General features: G+C 47.2%; 1 protein-coding gene across 1 annotated transcript in view; it reads right to left on the reverse strand.

Moving 5' to 3' along the window:
• Positions 1–14,510: 14,510 nt before the first annotated feature.
• LOC135898794 (oxysterol-binding protein-related protein 1-like) overlaps positions 14,511–26,346 on the reverse strand; it is a 103,738-nt gene continuing 91,902 nt past the window's right edge. The window contains exons 23-25 of the mRNA XM_065427961.1: positions 26,160–26,283; positions 25,692–25,782; positions 14,511–15,561 (exon numbers count right to left, since the gene is read on the reverse strand). Of these exons, the coding sequence (XP_065284033.1) occupies positions 15,459–15,561; positions 25,692–25,782; positions 26,160–26,283 (318 nt within the window). The 3' untranslated portion in view covers positions 14,511–15,458. The remainder of the gene's footprint in view (positions 15,562–25,691; positions 25,783–26,159; positions 26,284–26,346) is intronic.

Raw genomic sequence — 26,346 nt, forward strand, 5'->3', positions numbered from 1 at the left:
TCGAGCGCATGACGCAAACGATCCCGTCGACAGCTGGGCTCGAGACAATAGACTCCCGGTTGCTGCACATGTGGGAAGCCAAAACTAACCTGCAGCACCGATGGAAACAACAGAGACACAATAGGAGACTGCGTAAACGGATAGCACAGCTCAACAAAGAAATAGAAAAGCACGCGCTTAACCTGCAACATCAACAATGGGAAGAGAAATGTGCGGAGATGGATGGTCAACTCACCACGCGTCGCACGTGGCAGATACTGCGGTACCTGATCGATCCCGCCAACACCAAGACCACAAACATGCAAGGCATATACAAAATCATACACGCTTACGGGGGAACGGAAGAACAATTCCTACGGGATACGGAACGCCTTTACATATCCCAAACGCCACCGCAAATATATCCAGACTACTCAGGAGAAAGCAACGCCACCCTAGACGAGGAATTCTCCGTAGCCGAAATCCAGGCGGCCCTCGTAAAGCTGAACACCAAGTCGGCCCCTGGCCCCGATCGAATACCCAATCGGGCACTACGCAATCTCGATTACGGATCGATCGAGAAACTAACAAAATACATTAATGAGTGCTGGGCGCACGGCAAGCTACCCCGACGATGGAAAGAAGCAAATATCACACTGATACCGAAACCCGGAAAGAAATTACAGCTGGAAAACCTGCGCCCCATCTCCCTCACGTCCTGCGTGGGCAAGTTAATGGAGCACGCGTTTCTCAATAGACTCACGGATTACCTCGAGGACAACGACTTATTTCCACACACCATGATTGGGTTCAGAAGACATCTCTCCACGCAAGACGCCCTTCTGCAACTAAAACACCAAATCATAGACAATCCGGGGCGTTCGACGAAAGCCATCCTCGGGCTGGACCTGAAGAGGGCCTTCGATAACGTTCGCCACGATGCCATATTGCGACAAATAGACAATCTAAATCTCGGCCTGCGCACGTACAACTACGTCCGAGACTTCCTCACGGGAAGAACCGCTCGCATGCGAGTGGGGCAACTACAGTCAGAGCAAATCAACATCGGCAGCTCGGGCACCCCGCAAGGCTCGGTGATCTCGCCAATGCTCTTCAACCTCGTCCTGCTGGGGTTGCCCGACCAACTGTTTCAAATCGAAGGACTGCATCACACGCTATACGCGGATGATATTACGATCTGGACGACAACGGGCAGCGACGGAGCGATCGAGCAACGTTTACAACAGGCCATCCAATGCGTAGAAAACTACCTCGTGGGCATGGGACTCGCCTGCTCGGCCGAAAAATCCGAACTGCTGCTGTATAGACCAGTCAGAAAGGGGCGCCCACCTAAATGCTACACCCCCCAGGAAAAGCAAAAGATCCAATTAACGGCATCAAATGGCCTACCCATCCCGATAGTAGAGAAAATCCGGGTACTAGGAATGATGATAGAGCATAAGGGTGGCAATGGCGAAGCACTTCGCAAGATAACGGCAAAGGCCACCAGCACGATGCAGCTCATTCGACGCATCACCAACAAACACGCGGGCATGCGCGAAGGCAGCGTCATCCGACTCATCCAAGCCTTCGTCATTTCCCAGATAAGGTACACGGCAGCGTTTCACAACTGGACGGTTGCGGAAAAAAACAAGCTCAACGCGCTCATACGCAAGGCGTACAAATGTGCGTTGGGACTTGCGCCTGGAGTCAGCACCACCAAGCTCTTAGAACTAGGCCTACACAATACGCTCGAAGAACTCGTGGAGGCGCAACAAGTGTCCCAACTTGAACGCCTATCCAAGACCCGCCCGAGCAGACACGTGCTTGAAAATCTCGGCATCACATACCACTCGCAACATGGCGTCAAAGTAGACATTCCAAGACCCATACGCGAGCAACTATACGTACCCCCATTGCCTCGCAACATGCACCCCCAACACCACACGGGGAGGCGTAAAGCCAGGGCACAACAAATGAACAAAAGTTACTCTAACGACAAGGATGCGGTCTTCACCGACGCAGCCCGCTATCGAGACAGGAAGAGTTTCGTGGAAGCAGTTACTAGCCACCGAGGCAACCACCTCACGAGCGTCACCGTGAACACGGCACATGCCGAAGCGGCAGAGGAAGCGGCCATAGCACTGGCCCTCACACAAACCAAAGCTACATACGTGATCTGTGACTCGCAAACAGCAATTCGCAATTTTGCAAATGGGCGCATCTCGCAAGAGGCGTATCAGATACTCCAGCGACATCCCATACACCAGGGAGAGGCCGACATTGATACCCGAAGGCATTTGCTGTGGATCCCGGCACACACTGGAATGAGCACCCCCAACGAAGCGGCTCACGGCGTTGCTCGAGGCCTGACTCACCGAGCAGCATCGGAGGAAGAGCCCCCGCGGGGTACTGCAAACGTCTGGGCATGGGAGGATCGTATGACCACTTTTCACGACATCACGGCACACTACCAATTACAAAGACGCATATACCCATTCCCTCACGCTATGTTAGACAGGACGCAAGCAGTACACTTCAGACAATTACAAACAGACTCTTACAGAAACCCCAGACTCATGCACGCCATGTATCCAGACATGTACACTACAAACAGATGCACATCGTGTGGCGAGGTTGCCACACTAAATCACATGCTATGGGAGTGTCGGGACCTAACAAACAAGTCGGGCAGTGCCGACCCCTCCGTCTCTTCCACCGCCAGCCTCCAGTCACGCTGGATGACCGCACTGCTCAGCTCTGACCTGACAGAACAACTCTGGGCCGTCCAGCGAGCCGAGGAAGCCGCTTCGAGACAAGGTCTCGGAACCGCGTCCGCGGCGGGTGCCCAGACCCACTAAAAGACGCCGGACTCAAATCTTGCTGATTTGAAATTAAAGTTTACGCTCTCTCTCTCTCTCTCCACGAGTAAATACGGAACATAGCTTTCATGTATTATTACAGATCTCAATGAGACTGTGTAAATAAACTTTTGTGTCAGTGCACATTGCGCACGCGTCTACGTGAGCTTTGCTTTTGTTTTTATCAAACCCCCCTTGCTCTCACCCCTCACCACCTCACCTGGTGTAGCGCTCCAACCCTGTCGATAAGCTATAAAGCCTCTCCAAATATAATAAAAAAATTTCTCTCACGCGCTGGCCTTACGTGTGGGCTGGCCGGTGATATATATCCATTCGGCGGCTCGTCATCACACTTTAGCACTTCTAGTACATTTCCCTTTACTCGCATTCGTGAAGTACACGTATGATCAGCTTTCGTCATTTTTTTTTAAAGAAGAAGGTACACCAGCTGAAACAAACAACAGCCAGCAAGTACACGCGAAGTGCCCCCAGCGGCCAGTCGCGCGGCAATATTGCGTATTCGCGAGCTTCTTTAACACTTGAAAAAAAAAAATGGCTGTGGCTTAGCTAAGGTTAAGCCCAGGATGCGAAGCATACTAGCCTTTATTTTAGTTGTTGAACCACTGTTTAGCCTGGTGAACTGCTGTTGCTTGGCTATATTTGGTTCGGCTAGACGAAGAAACAACTCATGCGTTACTCTGCTTCGCCTTCAAGAGTGGAACGCGACAGCGTTCCCGTCGACCCGCCAAGGGGTGTAAGACAATGGGCTACGGCGCAGCGACTACGCGCCCCGCATTGGACGCGGTGAGCGTCGAGCAACGCAGCGTTCGGCGCGGCAACGAAATGTGCGCCTGAGCAAGCGACGCACGCCTGAGCCTTAGAAACAGCTCGTTTCTAAGGCAACACCCCATTCACTAGAGGCGCTTTTGTACCGCTTTGAAGCATCGTACTCGTAGCTCAGTGGTAGCGTCTCCGTCTCACACTCCGGAGACCCTGGTTCGATTCCCACCCAGCCCATCTTGCAAGAGTTGAGCCAAAGCCACCTAGAAACAAGCACAGCTGCTTATAAACCGCCGCGACGCCGCGAGCGACGGCGCGACTTGGAGCTCCGTTTCTCCTCTGTCGTGACGTCACGGTGTCACGTGGTATGGCATGGGGTCAAAGGTCATTGAAGGCGACACCGCCGCGCCTGAGGAACTGGGTTGAGCTCTCGTAATATGCTTCGCATAAAAAAAAAGAAAGCTTATGTAGCACGCATGCAGAAAGCTGTATCGGTAGTTATTCATGTTGCTCTACAATTTTCTCATTAATTTACACTTTTCACATAATTGTAATATTTGATAAGGTTATTAATAATTTAAGACGAATTATGTTATTAGGCGGAATGAAAAAAACAATAATCTGAGTATATCCAAGCGACAGCGAACAACATTCTCTTAGTTCTGTTAAACTACGTGGCATTTGAATATTTAATGTTTCGCTAAAGTTATCTGGGACACCTTGTATATGAGCCTACAGTGCTAACACGACCAGGTGTACAAACTATAATTACAGCTATTATATGCATATATGGCTCTGTGCGCCGCGGGCTTACAGCGTATAACGGTGCAGCAAATTGTGCACCTTTTGTGCAGCAAATTTTCTTTCCGCTTGTCTATGCTCTCTTGCACAGCCGTCGTTCATCCAGTGCTGATCCGTGCCGCTTCGTTGTTCTAGGCGTCGGAAGTTTCGACCATCGATGAGGACCTCTCCGCGGACCCCTCTCCTCCACCACGTGCTCACCATCATACACTCTTAAACAAATGTACTACTTTTGGGGTGTATATTTGGCACACAACAATAATCGTCATCTGTCTTGCTTGCGTTTCCTTTCTTGAAAACGCTGCCCTCGCCACTTTCCTGTTGCGAATGCTCTGTCATACTGATACGCATACTGAACGCGCATGCCGTTCGTGACTTCGAAGTACCGGGCTCGCAGCGTTAAAAAAGCAAAATGCGGCCAAGACAGAGGATGATTATGGTTGTGGTAAGATGCTACCCAAAGGGTGTAATTTCGTTTAAGAGTGTAGTAGAGGACTCTCACAAATCGCGCTATGGCGCGATGCATGATCTCGAAAATAAATGTCTGTCCTCTTCTTTTGTGTCGCGTGCGGCGTCACAATTGCTCCGGCGTACGACGTAGTGGAGCCATTTGAAACTGAGGTGAACTGAAGCTATTTGTCCAGGAGGTGTTGCGCCAACGAATGCAACGCGGCAACAGCAGCGGCGGCCGGTGGCAGCGCATGCTCTCAGCCGTCCGGCCGAGACGTCAGGTTCTTGCGCGCGGGCCTGAGAACGAGTCTAAAAGGTGCTGACTGAACAAGGATATAATACGAGGCATGTGCGAAGCGCCTACCTTGGGTTTCGTAACCAGGGGCCCTATAACGTAAAAGTATTCCCATACGTATTTATTCCAATCTCCTGACGTCAAGTTTGCGTAACCGCCGACGCAAGCATCGGGCGGTCACCCTCAGGGTTGTCTGAACAGACCAATCAAACGCTCTCCCCGTTCATAGGAGGTCACTTTTGTTTGCTTGAAAAACGAATAACATTGCCTACACTGAGCGGCTTCTCTTAAATAATTGGCTGACAAGTGGCGAAGAGCACGCTCAAGTGGCGAGGGATTCGATGGGGCCGAGCCGGTGCACTGAAAATGGATAACCGGATGAAAAGGGTGGTGCTGGCGTCTGCGATTGGTCCGTTTTCCCTCACTTAATTAGCTTGCAGTGGCTGGTCGAAAATCGCGGTGGAATGCAACGGAAGCTTAATAACGATGCTAAAACGGATCCTCAGCAAAGAGTTGGCAGAACGAGGTCGTAAACGTGCCGAAAGTGCTCAAAAACGTTACACGGCCACGCAAAACGCTTTATTACACGCAAATAAACCCATGCTCTCCGGCAGGTGCCAGTAGCCTGATGCCAGTAGCCTGAGCGATCGGCGGCAGCCATCTCTTATTCCATTCGGAACGGGCCAGCCTGCGGCTATTCAGACAATTCAGTTTTGCTCGGCATATTAATGCATCTTTAACGCGTACACGTCACTTTGACGCGGTGACATTTTGCGGTTTAGTGATGTCGCGTGACAGGCAGGTGAAGTGGGCACAGCCCTAAAGCTTTTGACCTATAGCCGAGGGTTAATGGCTAAAATGCGTCGAATCAGAAGTGACTATTTTTATTTCGTTCTGTGAAATCACGCATAATCATCCGCGTACACGTCATGTCAGATGGGCGGCTATCGCAGTTTTTGTGAAGTCGCGTGACAGACAGGTGAAGTAGGGGTGATCCAAAAAAGTGTTTTACCGATCGCGGAGGGTTGATCACAGAATTGGAATAGAAAAGTTTGGAATAGTTTTACGTTATAGCGCCCCAGATATCTGTCCGCTTTTGGTAACCACCCTATGGTAACATCTCTTGGCCAATATAATCGCACACATAAACCGTGCTCCTTCAGGTGTCAAAAGTTTACAGAAACCTTGGGCTTTTGTGAACCACAGATAGGCGCTAGATCCTCTGCCCCAGAAAAACCACGAAAACGGCGGGACGATATACAAAAATCTGGCTTGACTAAGAAAACTGCTTTGCATAAACAAAAGAAGAAGAAAATCACCGACGATTACGATCGATTTACTGCCTAATGCGAAATTTGAGCGCAGCTCTATACGCGTTTTCATTTGGCGGAATATATTGACTGGCGCGGACAATCTGACGCGTCCGGCACGTTACAAACGAAGCGAAGTGCGGCTAGACTGCCTCGTTAAGATCGTGAGGCAGCGCGTGGGTGCGATTCACAGCAGCCCCCGCAGACAGACAGACCTCCACTCATGCAGCGCTTCATTTCAATAAATACATCGGTGAACGCGCGCTCCGTCTGCTTTAGCGATGGTGTCATCGGTGAACAGACGCTGCGCGCTACTCTGGCGCCATATCGTAGCGGTCGTCGCCGCAGAGCCCGTCTTGTGCGGCCCTACACTTTTCTCAAGCTTTCGCCATACCCTCCTCCCTTTCCTCCTCGCGCTTTTTACAGAGAAAGCTAGTACAGTGTATTTTTTTCGGCGTCCGGCAACAGAAAAAATCATCATGTGGGCCGATCCTGGTGATAGTGTAGAAAGGGTTCAAGCTCAATGGCACATCTCTTCTATCGTCGTAATTGGGAGGCCGCGTCTACAGGGGTATGAGCCAATGATTAAGGTGGTGTGAGCCATTCAACAACTGTGTTGTCGATGGGGCAGACACGTATGGTTTGTACACGTACCGAAGAACAACATGCGTACCAGGACCGCCGGAGGGAACAACGAGAATGTAAACGGCGCCGGCGCGAAACGACCACCGACGAAGAACGTTCCCGCGATGCTGAACGAAAACGACAATTGCGAGTCCGGGCAACTATTCCACTCTGTGAAGATGAAATGGCAACGAAAGCGATTTGCTTTGCGTTTGAGAGCTTTGACTGTCGTCAGCTTTCGCTGCCATTCCATCTTCACAGAGTGGAATGGTTGTCTTTTTTTTTTCATCCCAGTCTTTCATGCCCTTATGCACTCTTCGTTCGCTCTTTCAACCTCCGCTGTGCTCGTTAGAACGGTTACGCCGAGGACGCCGATGATCAAGCAGGAACGGGCGCCCAAGAGCTGCGCTCAAAAAAAAAGAAAGAAAGAAAGAAACAGGCAATGCTGACAACTCTGCGACAGCCCTGCACACGCATTGGTTCCCTCCACCATAGTGACGGGTAAAGGTACGGAGTAGTGCGGCCAACATTCTAAAAAAGGTTTACGCCCTTAGGGGGCTTATCTTGTCCCCAAACAATCGTCATCTGCCTGAGGGCCCCACCCAGACCTGCCATAACTCCGATTAACTGAGCAATAAAGTTTTTTTCTCTCTCTCTCTGCCTTGCTTGCATTTCCTCTCGAAAACTCGCGGCGCTCGCTACTTTCTTGTCCAGAATGCTGTGTCACAATCATAACGAGGAAGACGTTCCCGACTAGGAAGTAACAGGCTCGAAGCGTTAAAAAAAAGAAATGCGAGCAAGACAGATGACGATTATTGTTTGGGGACAAAATACAACCCAAAGGTGTAAACTTTCTTTAGAGTGTAGCGCAGGACGCGCGTACAAAGGCTGTGGGCAACGCAGGTTCTGCTAAAGGCTGTGCCGGCCATCACTAATTGCAACAGTTACCTGCAGCCAAAAGGAACGTGTATAGCGCACACACAGCTAGTTCGTTTTAACACTCATGAGCTACAGCGCGATCGTGAGCAGCACGCATTCGCATTCGGGGACAGCAGTCGCATTCTTTGAGCCAGTGACGATATGAGGAGTGTTACGAACGGCCTGCAAGGGTACCAACCTACAAAATTTTCCCAGCCAGCCGCAGCTGCGGGGGTGGCGATATTCGGAGCACCAGACCTTGGAACGCGCCCGGCCCGCTGCGGCGACTCGCTTTGTAAGGACGACAATACGGCTCGTCAACAGCCCGTTGCCGCCGGCATGTCTGCAGCGGCGACTCGCTTTGTAAGAACAATACGCCACGTCCCCAAGCGAGCGGCGCCGGGATGTCTAGGCGCGCTCGGCGGACAAAGTATTGTTAGTGTATTCGCCATCACCGTGTTTGGAGCGGGAGAACTCCTGGAAGATGCTTTGCGGCGCCGTCTCACGGGTCTTAGAAGTCAATGGGCAGACGCGGCGGCCACTGACTGCAGGGTCAACTCTCGGATCAAGAGGCACCTGCTCAGGGCAAGACCTCTGCCTGCGAGAAACCTCTCACCTAGGTGTGTTCAGTGAAACCTGTGCAGAAGCGAGTGTGTAAACCCTGTCCTACAAAGGCGGGTCGGCGACGATGACTTCGGACGCTCCCATTGGTCGAAGGTTGAACGGCCGTTTTCTCTCACCTACGGAGCACAGTGTATTTAAGCAGCCGTTGTCGGCTGTTCAGTGTGCATTTTCTTTTAGTCATGCTAGACTGATGAACTATAACGTTATCATGTAGATACTGTAAATAAATCCCATATCCCTCGTTTTCAATGAGAACAAGTCTCCCCCTCAGCGTCCTCAGCGTGGATGAGTCGGGCGGCATGGGCCAGCTACCATCTATTTCATGCCCGAACCCAACCCTTACAACTGGCTGCCAGCGGTGAGACGGACTTTGTGACGTGCTGCTGTCTGCGGTGAGTGCTTGGTTCTTGCTTTGACTCTCTAGGCTTCATTTGGTGGTTGTTTTTAGAACAGTAGGGAAGCTGGATTGTTGATTGTTAGCCAGGTTGTTTACCTAGGTAGGTTTAGCGAGCAGGATCAAGGCAATAAAGCAGCAATAATGAAGTTAAGGACACTGCTCAGAGACAAATTGTTGATTATTGGTGAGGAACTGGGCCTAGAGGTACACAAGGAAATGCTAAAATGGGAATTATTGAAGCTGATTTCAGAAAAGGCCAGTGAGGAGGACTTTGAAGTTGGGCTAGAACTCCTTAGAAAAAGAGAGAAACGGGACAGAGAGAGAGAAGAACGGGACAGAAAGAACGGGACAGAGAGGTATGCGAGTTGAGGAAAATGCAACTTGAGCTTGAAAGAAAACGTTTGGAGTTGTCTCAAGGAAGTGAAGGGGCTCTGGGACAATCAAGTGAGGCAGAATCATGTCACATGGACAGGCTGTTAAAGCCATTTGAGTACGGGAACGACATAGGCTTGTTCCTAGGAAATTTTGAAAGCACTTGTCAGAAGATGAACTTCGGTCCGAGTACATGGCCACAGCGGTTGCTGTCTAACCAGGAGAAACATGGAAAGCTCCACTAAAGGTAGTGCCCTTAATAGCGGAACTAGCTTTCAGACGTCTTGTGATAGACACGGTAGGGCCTCTACCAAGGACAGTCGGGTTGCAGGTACTTGTTTACCATTCTGTGTCAGGCTACAAAGTTTCGGGAAGCAATCCCTCTGAAAGAACCCAACTCCACTGAAGTAGTAGACGCGCTTTTGACGGTATTCGCACGAGTTGGGTTTCCAGCCGAAATTCAGGCGTATCAGGGGTCAGTATTCAGCAGCGCACTGACTTCCAGATTCTTAGAAAAGTGCGGGGTAAAGTTGATACACAGTTCCGTCTATCAGTCAGATAGTGTAGAGAGGTGGCACTCAGTGCTTAAGCGTGTTTGGGGGCACTCTGTTACGAGCACAAGGACGACTGGGAGAAATGTCTTCCGGCCACTTTTTTTGCTTTGCGAACGGTTTTCATAAGGCTACAGGGTTCTCGCGAGCAGAACTAGTGTATGGGAGGACAGACACTCCGTTTTCCACTGAGAATGGTAAGAGAGATGTGGGAGGAAAAAGGAGAGTCCAACAGTGGTAGAATAAGTGCTAAATCTGCTGGAACGGCTAAGTGCAACCCAAGAACTAGTCGAAAAGAACATGGGAGTAGCTCAAAAGAACAAGGTCTACTACGACAAGAATGCAAGGCTTCATATGTTTAACGCCGGAGACCAGGTAATGATCCTCAAACCTTTGAGAAAGAACAAGCTTGAAGTTCACTGCAACGAACCCGTTAAAGCGTTGCACAAACTTTCAGATACTATGCTCTGAAAATACCCGGTCGCAGGAAGGAGGTGAGGATATACCACTGCAATTTGATGAAGCCGTACGTAGAGCGGAGCGAAGTCATTAACTTTACCATCAAGGAGCAGGATGACACTAGTACCGAGTTTAATGATTATAAGGCAATCTCCAACTCTGAAATCAGCCTAGAAGTAGTAAAACATTCGGTAAGCTCGCACGCTCTAAGACCCGAGCAACTAGATGAGCTAAGAGGGCTCTTAAGGGAATATCTCGATAGATTCAGTGATCGGCCAGGTAGAATCGACCTAATAATGCGTGAAATAGAGCTGAAATCAACCGAACCTGTAAGATGAAAGCCTTACAGGGTGTCTTAACGACAGAGAGGAATTATGGAGGCAGAGATACAGTACATGCTAGAGTTGGGAGTTATTGAGCCCGTTGAGGGTGATTACACACCACCGCTAATATTTGTAAAAACCCCTAATAAGGGCCCTCGTCAGTGTGTTGATTACAGGAAGGTAAATGCCATCACAAGGGATCAGCTGCACCCGACACCCAACATTGAGGAATGAATCGAAAGAGTTAGCGCTGCTAAATACAGTATTTCAACTATAGATCTCGTGCGCGGATCTTGGCAAGTTCTCCTTTAACAAAGTGCCAGCCGATACGCTGCATTTATCTCACCTGCAGGCACTTTTCGCCCTCAGCTCTGGGCTGAAGAACGCGCCGTTTAGCTTCTCTAAGTTAATGGATATTGTCCTAAAAGACCTGCAGGAGTTTGCCTTGCCATATCTTGATGTAGCAATTTTTTTGGACAGCCGGGAATAGCAAAAGAGTACGCATTTGGGCTGGTTGGTTCATGATTACGAGCATGATTACGAGCGCCGTTGTCTGTGTCCCTTCACTCGTCCCGTCGTTTAGCGCTATTTTTATTGCTCGTAGCCGGGAACAGCACGTATTGCACTTCAAACAGGTGTCCTCACGGTTGAGGGACACCAGCTTAACGATGAAGGCGGAGAAGTGTAGGTTTGGCTGCTCGCAGGTTACTTATGTGGGCCATGTTGTCGGTCACGGCATGAAACAGTCAGCCGAGCTGAAAACAGCTACGATTTTAGTATTTTCACAGCCGTGCACAAAAACAGACATTCGGTCATTTTTGGGACTTGTGGGGTACTATCAAAGGTACATTCCGAATTACTCGCAAATTGCAAGTCCTTTAACGGACGCCCTCCGAAAGGGAGCACCAAGTAACGTGCACTGGGATAAAGACAAAGAGAACGCTTTCCAAAATTTGAAAACGCTATTGGTTTCTCGTCCTGTGCTTCGCGCACTGGACTATACAAAGGAATTCATAGTTCAGTGCGACGCAAGCGACAGTGGTATGGGCATGGTACTTCGTCAGGTCAGCGACGATAATGACGAACATCTGATCCTCTATGCCAGCCGTAAACTAAGTGTAAGAGAGGAAGCCTACAGGGCTTCAGAGAAGGAATGTGCTTGTTTAGTTTGGGCAGGCCAGAAGTTGTCGTGTTACTTGTACGGAGCAAGGTTCATCTTCGAGACCGACCACTGTCCTCCGACGTAGCTCAATCAAATGTTACACAAAAATGGCCGCTTGCTCCGACGGAGCCTCACTCCCCAAGAGTACAACTTCTCCATCAGAGATAAGAAGGGAAGGTTGCATAGCAATGCGGATAGTTTAAGCAGGCTAATTTGAATTCTGCGTTTAGAGATCCCGCCTAAATTTTGGGGTTGTTATTGTTAATTTTGTTAAGACAAGAAGATCCCCTCTCACTTAGCAGGACTCCCTCCATGATTGCTCAATTTGTCAGCATGAAATTCGTTCAAAAATTGGCGTAGCGAAATGCAGCATTTTTTGTTTTTGCACTTATGTTTTCTTTGAAGCCTAGCAGGTCTAAAGTGAGATCAAAGATACGTCATCTCGGTGCAAAGCTGTGTTGTGGGTTCGCTTTGCAGTTGCCCGTCCTTGTTGGATGTTTTGGGGCAGTGTCGTCATTTCACAGCTGGACGTTGCAAGCCAAGGCATCACCCCCTTGCCACCTGCCATTCTCTTCCTGCCCAGCGGTTATCAGCACTGGCCAGTCGAGATTTTCCAGGCCATGGAGGAGCTGTTACAAATGGCCTGCAAGAGGACCGACCTACAAATTTTGCCAGCCAGTCGCAGCTGCGGGAGTGGCGATAGTCGGAGAACCAGACCTTGGAACGCACTCGGCCCGCTGCGGCGACTCACTTTGAAAGAATACGCCTTGTCAACAACCCATTGGCGCCGGAATGTCTGCTGCAGCAACTTGCTTTGTAAGAACAATACGCCGCGTCCCCAAGCGAGCGGCGCCGGGATGTCTAGACGTGGTCGGTGGACCAAGTATTGTTAGTGGATTCTTTGTCACCGTCACGGTTTGTTTGGAGCGGGGGAACTCCTAGAAGATGCTTTGCGGCAGCGTTTCACGGGTCTTAGAAGTCGTCAGTCAATGGACAGACGTGGCAGCCACTGTCTGCGGGGTCAACTCTGGGATTAAGAGGCGCCTGCTCAGGTCAAGACCTGTCTGCGAAACCCTCTCACCTTGGTGTGTTCAGTGAAACCTGTGCGGAAGTGTGTAAACCCTCCCCCTCAAAGGCGGGTCAGCGACGATGACTTTGGACACTCCCATTGGTCGAAGGTTGAATGGCCGTTTTCGCTCACCTAGGGAGGACAGAGTGTATTTAAATGTGTCCTCAGCATGGATGAGTTGGACGACGGCATGGGCCAGCTACCATCTATTTCACGCTCGACCCCAATCCTTACAGGAGAGGGTTGGAAGCCGACTTGTTCATGTGATCCATCACTTACGAGGACACTTCGGCTATGCTTGATGACGGCACTGGATTGCTACACCAGTACATAAGATTTCGCAGCATGGCACGCTTTTTCTTTTTTTGTAATTTGCCATGATCTAAGCAGGATTTACGTGAGAATGGACAAAAGATGTAGCTCCTGAAGTCAAGGCTGCCTCCCGTTGTTGCTTTTGAATTGTATGTTAGTCAACGAGGCTTTCGTGCACAGGCGCGGGCGCATGCCACAACAAATTCTACCTACGCTGTTGCATGGAAACAAGCTTCCGTTGACAAGGACATATTATGCAACGAACACGCTATGTATATGTCGGCACACCGTGGCAAACTCAATTAGATCTGTAGTAGAACCTATGCGCAACCAATTCCAGATGAGTGTCCTACGCTTGTCCACACGTTTAACCTTCATGATGGTTGGATGGATGGTTATGGGAAACCAACATCATGTTGGCATCATGTAAGATACCTATAGTGCCATTCAGCCTGTTCAGGTGGATTACCTGGAGTGGCATTGCAACGCATTGCAAATTGCATAACAAATTGCATAACAAATTGCAATTTCCAGGTAGGTAATCAAAAATATTAATTTTATTGCAATAACAATAATATGGACACTCTAGGTGAATTTCTGCAGTGTGTTCAAAAGCTAGTGGACCTGAGACAGCTTATGGCTTCGTCTGTGCTGCTCTCGTGCGCCTAGGTTGCGTTGAAGCCAGAGGCAGCAGGAAGGAGACTTTGCTCGCCCCTGCTGCCGCCCTTCACCATGCCAGAGTTCCGACAGCAAGTGTGCACAATCATCAAGTGAATTGTGTTCATGTTCACCTGTGCATGCGTGACAATGCGCTTGTTAATTTAGCTAGTAAGCGAACGTTTACAGCAGTTAATGCAGCTGATGAAACTAGCCTTTTTTTGTAAAGCTGTCGAATAATTTGCTATTGCAACCAATGCTTTGTCCGTTGGGCAGAACTGGGGCTTTCTTAGTTCACTTTCAGATACACACTAAGACGGCGAAACTGAAGCTGAGCAGAAGTGTAGTCCCGTCTGCTTATCAGAAATTATAAAACTAGGACTGCTTTCAACAAATCCGTTTTTTTTAAATGTGCTAAGAAATACAGCACTGTTCCAGTTAACACTTCTGAAAAGCTTTTTCTAGCAGTTCATGACAATATTAACTGCAATACCAACATATGATTTGCAATGCAATGCAGCTAGAAACCTGCTTGGTCCCCATATGAGCACACCACAGTACACCAATAAACTGGCTCACATCTTTAATTTGAAAAACATATAAAACAGTATGCACAAACATTTTGTATTTCAGCTTTGTGGCTGCTCCTGCTGCTTGCATTACAGGTGCCACTGTCGATGGCCACCTGAGATGCAAAATTAAAAGTGACTAGCTACTGACACTGTGCAGCTGCTAGTAAATGTCTCCCAACATCTTAAAATATTGTATTGGAGCTTACTTGAGGAGAAGCAGCACGAAGTGGACATTCAGGAACTTATGCATGCTAAAGACCTACCCTAAAATTAACAGTAACAGACTTGAGGCCTATGAACAACATGGCCCTGCTTTAAAACCTGTACACTAGCCAACACAAGCACAACACGTCACGGTTCAGCACTTTTGCAACAAGAGAACCACCACAATGTAGACAGCTTCACACAGTTGTATGACGTACCTGGCTCTCAGGGACAACAGCAGCACAGATCTACATTCCTGACAAGCTAATATTGCATGCCACCAGAAAGTGTATGCATCGTGCTACAGCTACATAACAGACACGCACCTTTGTCATCTCTGGGTAGAATCGAAAATTCCGCGCCACAACTTTTTCTCTGAAAAAGCAGCCATTGGTGGGAGTTGCTGCTGCGCCTCAAAAAATACAGACAGACAGGTACGACAACTATGAGCACCCGGCTATACAAGAGCAGTTGCCACCATCAACCTGCTGCATTTTGCGACGTAAAGCCATATTGTAAAGGGGTGGAGGGCTACAATGGCATGTGGCCGAGATTTCAAGCTGCTGTCAAAGTGCTGCCCCCCTCCTCCCATGTCATGTTGATGGGACATTTAAACAGTGGGTAGTTTTTCCCCAGATGAAGGACAATGTCGTTTTGTCTCTTGCGAGTGTGGGAGGAGACTTTGCTGGCTGATGGCTGAAAGGAGTCCCAGAGCACTGGGCTCGGGCGGGGCAAACTTCAAAAGATGTCCGGGCATGAGGTGAAGTTTCGGTCCCAGTACTTGCCAGTGAACTCCCACTCGTCATCATGTGAGTGTGCTCCCTTCAAATGGCGAAACCACCTGAGGAGGAAACAAACATAAACATACGAGTACAGCTGGGCCCTTCTTATGAGTTGTGAACGCGAAGACATTAACGTCTAATTGAACATACCTGAGCGGTCCTTCAAATAATCAACTCCTTGCGAGCAATCTACCGTAAAAACTGGACTATAGGTCGGACCGAAACATAGGTCGATCCCCCAACTAACGAATTCTCAAAATGAAAAAAAAAATATTTTCAATGGCAAAAGTACCGAAAGACATGACACCCTTACCTTGAAACAAATGCGACTCGGGGGGTTGCACAATGGTGACAGTATTTATTTAAATGCTGCTCGCATGTGCACCTGGCCAAGTTTTTAGCGGTATTGTGCGACCATCGACACGCGTGCTTGTCAACACCTTATTAACGGCGCTGAGCAGCGAAACAAACGAGATACGCGCATGGGTACACATGCCCTTACTTTCGCTATTTCGCCGCTCCGTGCCGTGATGATAAGGTGCTGACAAACACGCGGGTCGATGGTCGCGCGATACTGTTAAAAATTCGTCGGGTGTACAGTACACAGAAGGGCACGAAGTGCGCAAGCGCTACTCCGAATCAGAGCAACGCCTTTGATCAGAGTCGGATGACGAGTGCTTCTGGCTGCCCAGTCCACAGGCGCGTGCGATCTCTACCGCTTTCAAACGGATGCATTCGGCAGCCACAGGCAGCGATCTTACACGCAGCTCGCGGACGGACTCCGCAACCTTGCCTTCCAGTTCTGCAGTCTGCTGCGATCCGGCACGAAATGACGTTTTCTTTTGGTTGCTGCAAGTTGTAATACGTTGCTTTTGCTTCCGCCACTACCGAATGCTCTTTTCGGATACTTCAAGTTCGCCCTGTGCCGCCAGGTTGCCGTGGGCTTCTGCGTACTCAATCGCCTTTTTCTTGAAGGCAACGGTGAATTGACGTCGGCTTCCACTCCCACTCATTTTGAAACAAAATGAAAGTGCAGCCTTTCATTAATATAACTTTGCGACAATGGAAACGCAAAATGCCGGTGCCACAGTGTCGCCACGCCGCCATATAGGCGCCGCGCTGCTGCTGATGGCGATGGCGGCTGTTTACTTCATCCGCCCAGTGTTGCAAGACTTCCGTAGTTTTTCCGCCAATGTCCGGTATATAAGTCGAGGGTCAACTTTTCGCGATGGTTTTTTGGAAAAAAGTTCGACCTATATTCCGGTTTTTACGGTAGCCCGTTCAGATGCTAGGCGCATTTTGATTTGGCCTTACCAAGGCACAACTAGAATGCAGGTGAGAGCTTGTGTGGACAAGGAATGTGTGGATAACATAGGCTTCTGAGAGTGAAAGCGAGGGTGATTTGGTGTAGTGGTGATGCCTTCTCCCCTCACCTGGTGCACTACTCCAGCAGCAGGTGTACCCTTTTGCATGCTTTGCTTCGTTGAGGCATGCTCATGCCATGGTGTAGCCGCCAATGGGAACTACAGTAAGGTGCACCCATGACGCGGCGTCACAGCCAACGGGAATTAAGGAGCCAATTCACTGCTACAGACGCCGGTTTTCTTGCTTAACGAGCCATTTGACGTTTTTGCATCAAAAATCCCCGAATGTATTGACACGTTGATTGGGAGTGTGTAATGTCGCAACTGTCGGCACAGCTGTTGTCTGCAGAAAGCATGGATGGAAACCTTCACAGCTGAGATATACCTATTTCAATCTCTCTGCAAGCATGGATACCTTCAACTATAGGTCAGCAGAAGCTGATACTTGCCAATATTTTCATATGCTACGCACTCATTCACACATGTTCACCTATACTTGTCAGCACTCACTCAGGTTCCTATTCGCATTGTCTCATACTCACCAATGTTCACGTTCATAGACACTTTCATTCACACTTACGAGCAACTACTCACCCTTCTACCTGTATCCAATTTCACTCACTGGCATTCATTCACATACGCACTATCACCACTGACGCTCATACTCGCATTTGTTTGTACCGATGTTAATAGGCGCTCACTCCTGTTCATGATCCCATCCACTCAACTCACCGACACTACCTCCCGTTAACACTCTTGTCCACTCACACTTTTCTTATGAATGCTCTATCTCTCGCCTATGAAATAAGTGTGTAGTGAGCATCAGCCAAAGTACTCGTGAGTGAGTATGTGACCTATATGCCTTCAACCGAGCACAAATTGCCACCCGAAGCTGACAACACTAATTTGACATAAAGCTGACACGTATGACGCTCACAACAGTAAGGGAGCTTTGCTTCAAGCTGCATTAGCCTGCAACAGTAACGTCGGTGATAGAAATGACAGAAAAGTATGTGCCAAGTATTGACTCAGGTAGGCTAAAAAAGTGCGAGAAGCCGTGGGCGACGCCTAAGACGTTGAGATTAACAAGGAAAAGAAGACGAGTCTACAATACATTCAAAAGAACACAAAGTAGTTATCAATTCAATAGGTTGGTCGAGGTAAGCAATGAATATGAAATTAAAGGACAGTGTGAAGGGTCAGTACTTCAGGCGACTCAATAACAGTGTGAAAACGAATCCAAAGCTTTTGAGGAAATACATGAAATAATTTGGATCTGACTCAACTGGAGTCAACGAAATTGTTCCTAATAAGCAAGTCTTATCCAGCGATACAGCTAAGGCACCTTGTTTTAATGATTTTTTTCATCCCATATTTTTACCCAGAACAAGCTTTAAGATATTACGCGTGAGGGCTGAGCCATTAATGCCACCTGTTGAGTGTGAGTGGTATAGAATCATTGTTAAAAACTATAGATGAAACCAAGGCCCCCGGTCCAGATTGTATTTCTCCCTGCCTGTTGAAGCGTTGTGCCTGGCTAATCGCACTTTACCTATATCTAATGTGTACTAAATGTCTTTCTACTGGAGTGCTGCCTGAGGACTGGAAAATGGCACATGTAGTTCCCGTTCATAAGGGTGGTTCAAAAAAAGGACAAACAACTATAGGCCTATTTCTTTAACATCCATCTCCTGTAAAATATTAGAGCATTTTATACAAAAGATATAATGAAACATTTATTACAACACAGATTATTAATTGACGATCAACATGGCTTTCGCAAGGGACTGTCCTGCACAACACAATTGATAAGAGTTCTATCAAGACTTAAGTGTCTGAGGTGGATGAAAATGGGCAAACAGACTGCGTTTTTTTAGATTTTAGAAAGGTGTTCAACATGGCTTGCCATCCACTTCTGCTTCACAAATTCACAGGGCAAATTTTGATCAGGAAGTGTGCAATTGGACCACCAATTACTTGTCGCAGCATCGACAACGTGTTATACGGAACGGAACTACTTTTCCTTGAGTTGAGATCGTATAGAATGGTCCTCAGGGCCCGTTTCAGGGCCGCTATTATTTTTAGTTTATATTAATGACTCCTGCTGGGATAACTCCCCGTTTACGTTTCTTTGCAGATGCCTGGATCATGTATAGAAAAATAAGAAATGAACAGGATTCAGGGTGTCTACCAAGTTGACATTTTCAAATTCTGTTAGTTTTCCAGGTTTTCCCTGAGTGCGTTTGCAAAATTCCCCGAGTGAAACAGAACTTTGTTTTATGTGAACATGGGCTGACGCCATGTTGCCCAATGCTGTCACTCTCTTGTAAGCATGCTAAGAAAGAACAAAAAACAATGCACTCTGTGAAGAAGGACGACCAGCAAAGCTGTGTATATGGGCCCCTTAATGGCGAAATGCACCATCGCCGCGGGTCGGCCCAGTATTCTACTATCTTCGGGATCAGCCCACGTATGGGGAGTGCTTAATGCCTGCATCACCTCCGCCGCGGGTCGACCTGGCATTTCACTATCTTCGGGATCGGCCTAAGTATGAAGAGTGCTTGACAGCTGTGTCATTTCCGCCGTGGGTCAGCTCGGCATTGCACTACCTTCGGGATTTTTTTTCTATACGTGGGGAAAGATAGTGGGGAAAGTAACCCTTAACAGCTTTGCTGTAAAAACAACTTAATCCAGTTTGAATAGCAAGGAGTAGCGTTTATTTCATTCAAAAAGAAAATGGAAAGGAGGGATTAGTAAATACACAGCGAATAAAATATATTAGAAAAAAAATGGTAAAGCTCATTGCAAATTGAGTTGAACATTCTCAAATACGAATAAAAAGGAGATGCATACCAAAGCAAATATTTTCCAATATGAGCTATTTTGCTATTTCTATTAACTGTTATCAAGCTCATTGGTACGAGGCCCAAACTTTGTTGCAAGTGAGATTCTCTCTCAACAGCTGGTAAGTCAACCTCAACTGTCCTGACATACTCTCGGCCCACGCACAACGCCTCAGTGTTGCGTTTCACTGTTTTAAAGAGTTTTTTTGCTTAGATGAGGGACACCTGCATCTTAGTGCCAGCCAACGCTTTGCGTTTAGAGTGCAAGCTCCTTCAAAAAAGCAGTGGCATGCTTCCTTTCTGGTTCATTTCTCAATGTGTAGGTCTTTTGTCTTCTTGTTCTCCTTCGGTTGCGCGTTCGCCACACGGACTATTTGAAGAATCTTCTTGGACAGTTGTGCAGTGAGCGTCCGATTTTTCAGACTCCATAGGGGCCACGAAAACGTCCGAAAAAATGAATGCATGTCTTTTACAGCTCTTAAGGGCTCAAATCACCACAGGCATGCTCGAAAAAGCTCTGAAGGCCAGCCAGTACACTTATTAGGCATATCGGTGCTCGTACTGTGACAGAAGATGGTGGGTGCGCGTGTGCATAATTACGGAATACATACTGTGTCCCAGGACAGTTGCCTCTTCCCACACTTGTTATGCTTCACAGCGTAACATTGCTGTAACGAGGTGAAGCTGACTTTCGGGAACCGGCATTACGCAACGCGCCGTGCTTTCCGAACTTCGAAGCCAATCGCGATGACCACAAAGGTGGTGTCGGTGCCATTGCTGACAGAGGCGAATTCTTTCAATGAAAAACACGGTACAGAATGGGAAAAAGCTTAATACCGAACCTCGAAGCAGCTAGGCCTAGCACTGCCACGTTGGTGGCTACGGCTGCCAGCGGATCTGCGTGTGAGTGTGCTGGTTTGAGGCGGCGATGCTATCAAAATGGCGGCAGTTGTGGCTTTTATTAATGCCGTTTTGGACCTGCGGTCACGGCGAAAAGTGCGGAAAATTGGACAGCAAAGGGTTATTGCATCCGGAAGTTCAGACCTTCTTATAAAGTGACCCTATGGGGTACATAGCGGTGCCGCAAAGCCGTCCGAATTATCTGGCATCCGGAGAGTCGCTCGTTGACTGTACTCTGGCAACTCCTCCAGCTGAGGACGCGGCGTCAAAGAGATTTCGTTACAATTCCTCTCTGTTACTCGGGACAGCATTACCGTGACTTTGAGTTCCCTTTCAGTAAAATTACAGCTAATTTTCCCTGAGTTTTTCCAGACTACTCAATATCCCTGAGAATTCCCGGTTTTCCCTGATGGTAGACACTCTGGCTACGTTCAAGTCGCCTGCGCCACTTGAACCAGTTCACGAGGTGCTCCACCCTGCCATTAGTTTCAGCGGTGCAGCAATGGCGCCCGCAGAACCACGACGTTCGTTTCAAAAGATGCAGGAAAGGTGCAGAGCTGGTTCATGATTTTGCTGCACCCGCTCCACTGTCGGTGCCGACTTGGTGCAAGCATACAGGTGCGAATCAGTGATGCAGCACACGGGTGCGAGCACCGTAAAAAGCCCGCTTACACACGTGTGATGTGTCTGCACAACTGTAGTGTGTATTTACGCCCCAGAAACCGATCATACCTGCAGTTCAGGACCTCTCAAACTTACGCACTCCATGCACATTAGTCTGACATAGCATAACATCTACACTGCGTTTGCACCTTTGCATTCGTTTCGAGTGTTTCGCTGGGCCTGCACCTCCGGAATCGAGCTGCTGCACAGTTTCTGAACTTCTTGTGAACCGCCGTGAACTGGTTCACAATGGTGCAGGCGAATCGAACAGACCCCCGATTGACTCTACGGGGTACGGGTGGTCCTACGAAACACTCTGAATTATTGGGCATCCAAAAAATTCGACTGTACACTGGCAACTCCTCCAGCCAACGACATGGTGTCAAAGACGATTCGTTACGATTCCTCTCTGTTACTCAAGCAGGTATTAGCGTAACTTTAATTCCCAATTTCCCGTCATAGAAGCACAATTTCCCTGAGAATTCCCGGTTTTCCCGGCTGGTAGACACCCTGACCTGGATTCTATTATTTCATGGTGCGACAAGTGGAAAATGCAACTAAATAGGAAAAAAATGTGTTCATGTGTCCTTCACGAAAAAAAGACAAGAAAGAAGAGAAACCCGTTATTTTTTAAAGTGATATATTATTAACCAGCAATTTATGTATAAATATCTGGATGTAACGTTTTAGAGTGATTGTTCCTGGAATGCGCATGTGAATAAGCTACTAGTCGCAAAAACTGCCAGAGCGCTAAATTTCATTCGACGAAATCTGAAATCCTTGCCCTAAACCCTAAAAAACACTGTTTATATTTCATTCGTTCGTCTGACTTTAGAGTATGTGTGTTGTGTTCGGGATCCTCCCCAGAAAACTTTGACCAAATCGACAGAATACAAAATAGAGTGGCAAGGTTAGTGCTGAGGCGGTACAAGCAAGGCGAGAGCTGCACTGAAATGAAAAGCGAGCTAGAATGGGAAGCGCTCTCCTCTCTCCGAAGAAAACTGCATTTAATACTGCTATTTCAGATATATTATAACAAGACCGAAATTAACGAAAACACTTATCTCAAACTACCACACTATATATCTAAAAGAACTGATCATGACCTTAAAATTCAAGAATACCAGACTAGAATGAACCTTTATGCTAATTCCTTTTCCTTTTCTCAAACTGTAATAGAGTGGAATTGATTGTCTTGTGACTAAGTGCGCTGTATTAATGAATATCTGTTTTTTCCCAAGTTGTAACTGCCCCTGCTTAGACACCCTTATGCAAAGCGGGGTATCTCTGAATAAAGAACGAAAATAAATCTTGATTTTCTTAGGGAGGATCTACAAAATAATGTTTAATACTATTGTAGGCAAGTGTCTGGATGTTCAGCAAAGAGTGCTGACATGCCAAGCATAAGCTGCCTTTGTCTAAATATCCCTCGCAAACATGTTACAACACATCTGGGCATGTGTACATGCGACAGCAGAAGGCCACAGATTGGCAAGACGTCCCTCTGAAAAATAGCCTTATTTATAAATGAAAGTTAATTTTAAACAGTCACTTCTCTGTTAATGCGTAGTGCCTCCTATATCCTTTCTTTTTCCTTTCAGACTGCAAGTTTAAACAAAAGTTCCAATTCTGGAAAAAAAATGACACTACATATTTAATTCTGGCTTTCAATCTGGTATGTTTGTAGGCCACAATCTGCCTCTCCTATGGCAGAATCTGACTTCTAAGCACTGAAAAGCTCAAACAACTTCTAAATTAATGTTAGTGTTGCCTCCGAAGCTGCAGTTTTATTTAGACTCAAGTCACTGTTAACAACACACTAGTCACATTCAATATAAAGGCAATCACACCCTCCCTTAATAAAGATTTGGATTATTAAGCACTTTCCTAAATGTACAGTAAACTTCTGTTAGTTCGACTCCGGTTATTTAAATATTTTGGTAAATTTGATCTATATCGAAGGTCCTGGCTGGTGCCAATGCCCAAAATTTTATTTTGATACTAAAAATGGCCTTCCCAGGATAATTCAAACTTTAACAGTCAGCGTTCATGCATTTGACCCCTATGTTCATCCCAATGGTGACCCGTTTACTGGCAGCCTGTGTCTGAGCAAAGCTTAGTGGACAATGAATGCGTTATACACACATAGGTCTCTTGTCAAAAATGCCTATTTTCAACATGGCCTAGGAATATTTTCAAGGAATAACTGCAGCTCACAATGCCTGATAGTGGTATTTACTCGATGCTACCACAACAACAGAGCAAAACAACCGCGTTTGCAGTGATCGCATGTTTTGCCACAAAACATAGCTGTATTGCGGCAAAGCCGGCTTTAAAAATAATGAATTAACAGAAGTCTACTGTATTTCATTATTAAAGGTGTACAAAGAATACGCATGAATAGAAAAATGCAAGAGTTGTTGCAAGGTTTTCAGACAATTTTTTCCTCAGTACTGACAGGGCAATAAATATTTATAAGAAAGGTTGCTAAATTTAAAATATCTCAGAATCTAGGTATCAGAAAATGATATTCTGATTCAGATGTGTGGCTCCTTTGGTTTACTTCTACTAGCACAAGAGCCTTAGATGAGTGATTATGAAGGCACATGTGTAACTGTGTTTCCAACTTTTCATGTAATCGTGCTCTACCATTCTCTCCATTTATATGCTTGACTGATAACTCGGAGCAATGCGCTTGCTTTGACAACATGAATTTTACGAGTTTCCACCTGCTACAGAGAAGCAAGTAAGGGCATAACCATCATAATCTATAAATGTGGCTCTTTTCCATTTTTTCTCCATCTATATACTCGCTACATCGCATGTCACATGTTGTCAAGTTTTTTCCACTGCATTGTGTGCATACGTTAACTGACCACATAAAAAATCTTGGCCAATTGCGCAAAACTGCTAGGGTAGGATGAAGGCAACCGGAGTTACGGACTGGGTCAGCTAGCTAACACAGAAGGAGACATGCAGACATTGTATGCATGGAAGTCGAAGTCTCTGCCAGTGAGCCTTAAGTGATGGCGGGGACAATAATGAGCCCATTTTAGTGATGGTTATCGAGTCCATGAATGTGATCTGTAGCTCTGTTGAGTGTAGTTGTGGAGACGGTGGCATTTAACTTTTCATATTCTCTTGTCCATAGAACACCAGGTATATAGAACCTCAATATAACAAAGTGTGTTTGTAGGCGATTTCAATATAATTAAATTTTGCTTTTGCTGCGGAGGAATGCAGAAACAATAAATGCAAACTTCCACGGACACTGACGGTCAAATGATCTAATTACCAAACGGCTGCTTGCAAATACACCTCTCAAATCGCACGTGGTGCGACAAAAGCGACTGCCAAAGTGGAGCCGCATCATGTTCCGTGTAAAGTCCAAGTGTGTTAAGATCCTATCGTGCCACGCACACTTTCTGTTTTAGGCACGAGTGAAAGTGTATGAGGGTGACACGAGAAAGATGGTGGCTTCAGCAGTGTTGCCTTCATGCGCGAGCAAAGGGAAAACGGGGGAAGGGGAGCTTGCTCGCTGTAACGCGATTAAGTGCACGAATGGAGCGGAGTTGCGGGGTTAGTTGGCATGCTTCGTGATTTCTGGCACGCATCTCGGCCGTGGCTGTGCATGGCTGTACGCCACTGTACACCCTGCTTTAGAGGTAATCCGCCACGTATGCAAAGAGTGGATATGTCGAGACTGCGTGGCATCATATAAGCTGTCTTCCTGTGCGTTTATTGGAGGTAGCATAATCTCGAGTTTCGGTGACTTGTTGGAGCGAGAGGCAGACAGACAAAGGATACGCTCCCCACTGCCGGCACTCTTCACGACAGCGGTGTCCCAGTGCAGGCAACGCTATCAGCTGCGGGGGCGAAGTGCATGTGAAAGCCTGGCTGAATTCGCCCACGTGAAGATAATGTCGACGTGCATGAAACCATATCATTTGTCACCGACTCCCAAATTAAAGTGAATTCTTTTCTTATTCCAACTTGCTTTTTTCGATTGCCCAATGATTTGGAAAGTTCTGCGGCCCCTTTCCGTGCAAGAAAAATTGATTGGCAACTGTACTTATTTGGATAAAAGGGCGAATTTCAATACAACAATATTTTGATATAATGAACCAAACTGCCACTTTTACCTACTTCGTTATATCAAGGTTTAAGTGTACTATGCAGTAACTGTTTGGCATACGTTAAGCGACTACAGCTTAAGTGGTCAGCCAATACATTAGGTCCAATGGCGATAGGGCGAGAGATTCATCGCGACTATATTTAAAGCAGAATTACTACTTAAGCGGGTACATATTAACAAAGTTTTACTGTAAATGGTACCACGTAGCCTTAGAGAGCTTGAAGTCCAGCTTTATGCGAGATAAGCAGAAAGAGAAAAAGATTCAAGCAGGAGCAAGTAGTCACCTTGGTTCCCAGATGTCCTTGTGCTTCTTACGATGTTTGCGTGCTTCCCTTTGTTTCTCTTCCAAACGATTTTTCTCCGCTGCAGCACCATCTGAAAAGGAAAGAATCAGGTAGTGTATGTAATATACACTCAGTTCATGGTAAACCTGCAGTACTGCTATGTCAGCAGGCACTCTACTGCTGCTACCAGCCACTGCACATTGACACCAACTCTTGCACTTAATGTTACAAACAACACCTTGGTTGAGTTTATACTGTCACGCTAGTATGAAAAGTGAACAGCAGAGTGTGTGGCTTGCACTACGTGCTGCACCATCTAACTTGTAAATGTGGCCATGATAAACTGCCGCAAAAGCACGGTCAAGTACTCTATGCACAAGTGGTTGAATGTGCATAAAGCAAGCATTATACAGCAAAATTCTAATTAGTTGCTACAGAAAGGTTTCACTGCATTGAAAACAAGCATACCCAAATCTCCTGCCTCCAACCGTCGCATGTCTGGCCGCAGTCGGCAGTCAGTTGGGGGCAGCTCTTTCTCCATACCTTCTTCCATCTCATTCAGCGCAATGGCGAACAGAGTGAAGTTGTAATACTGCACATCAAACAATGAATGGGAAGAGCCTGTTAGGAAAGCTGAAATCAACTATTGTGCTAT

Source organism: Dermacentor albipictus, chromosome 3 (genome assembly GCF_038994185.2).
Source record: "Dermacentor albipictus isolate Rhodes 1998 colony chromosome 3, USDA_Dalb.pri_finalv2, whole genome shotgun sequence".
Classification (NCBI taxonomy): domain Eukaryota; kingdom Metazoa; phylum Arthropoda; class Arachnida; order Ixodida; family Ixodidae; genus Dermacentor; species Dermacentor albipictus.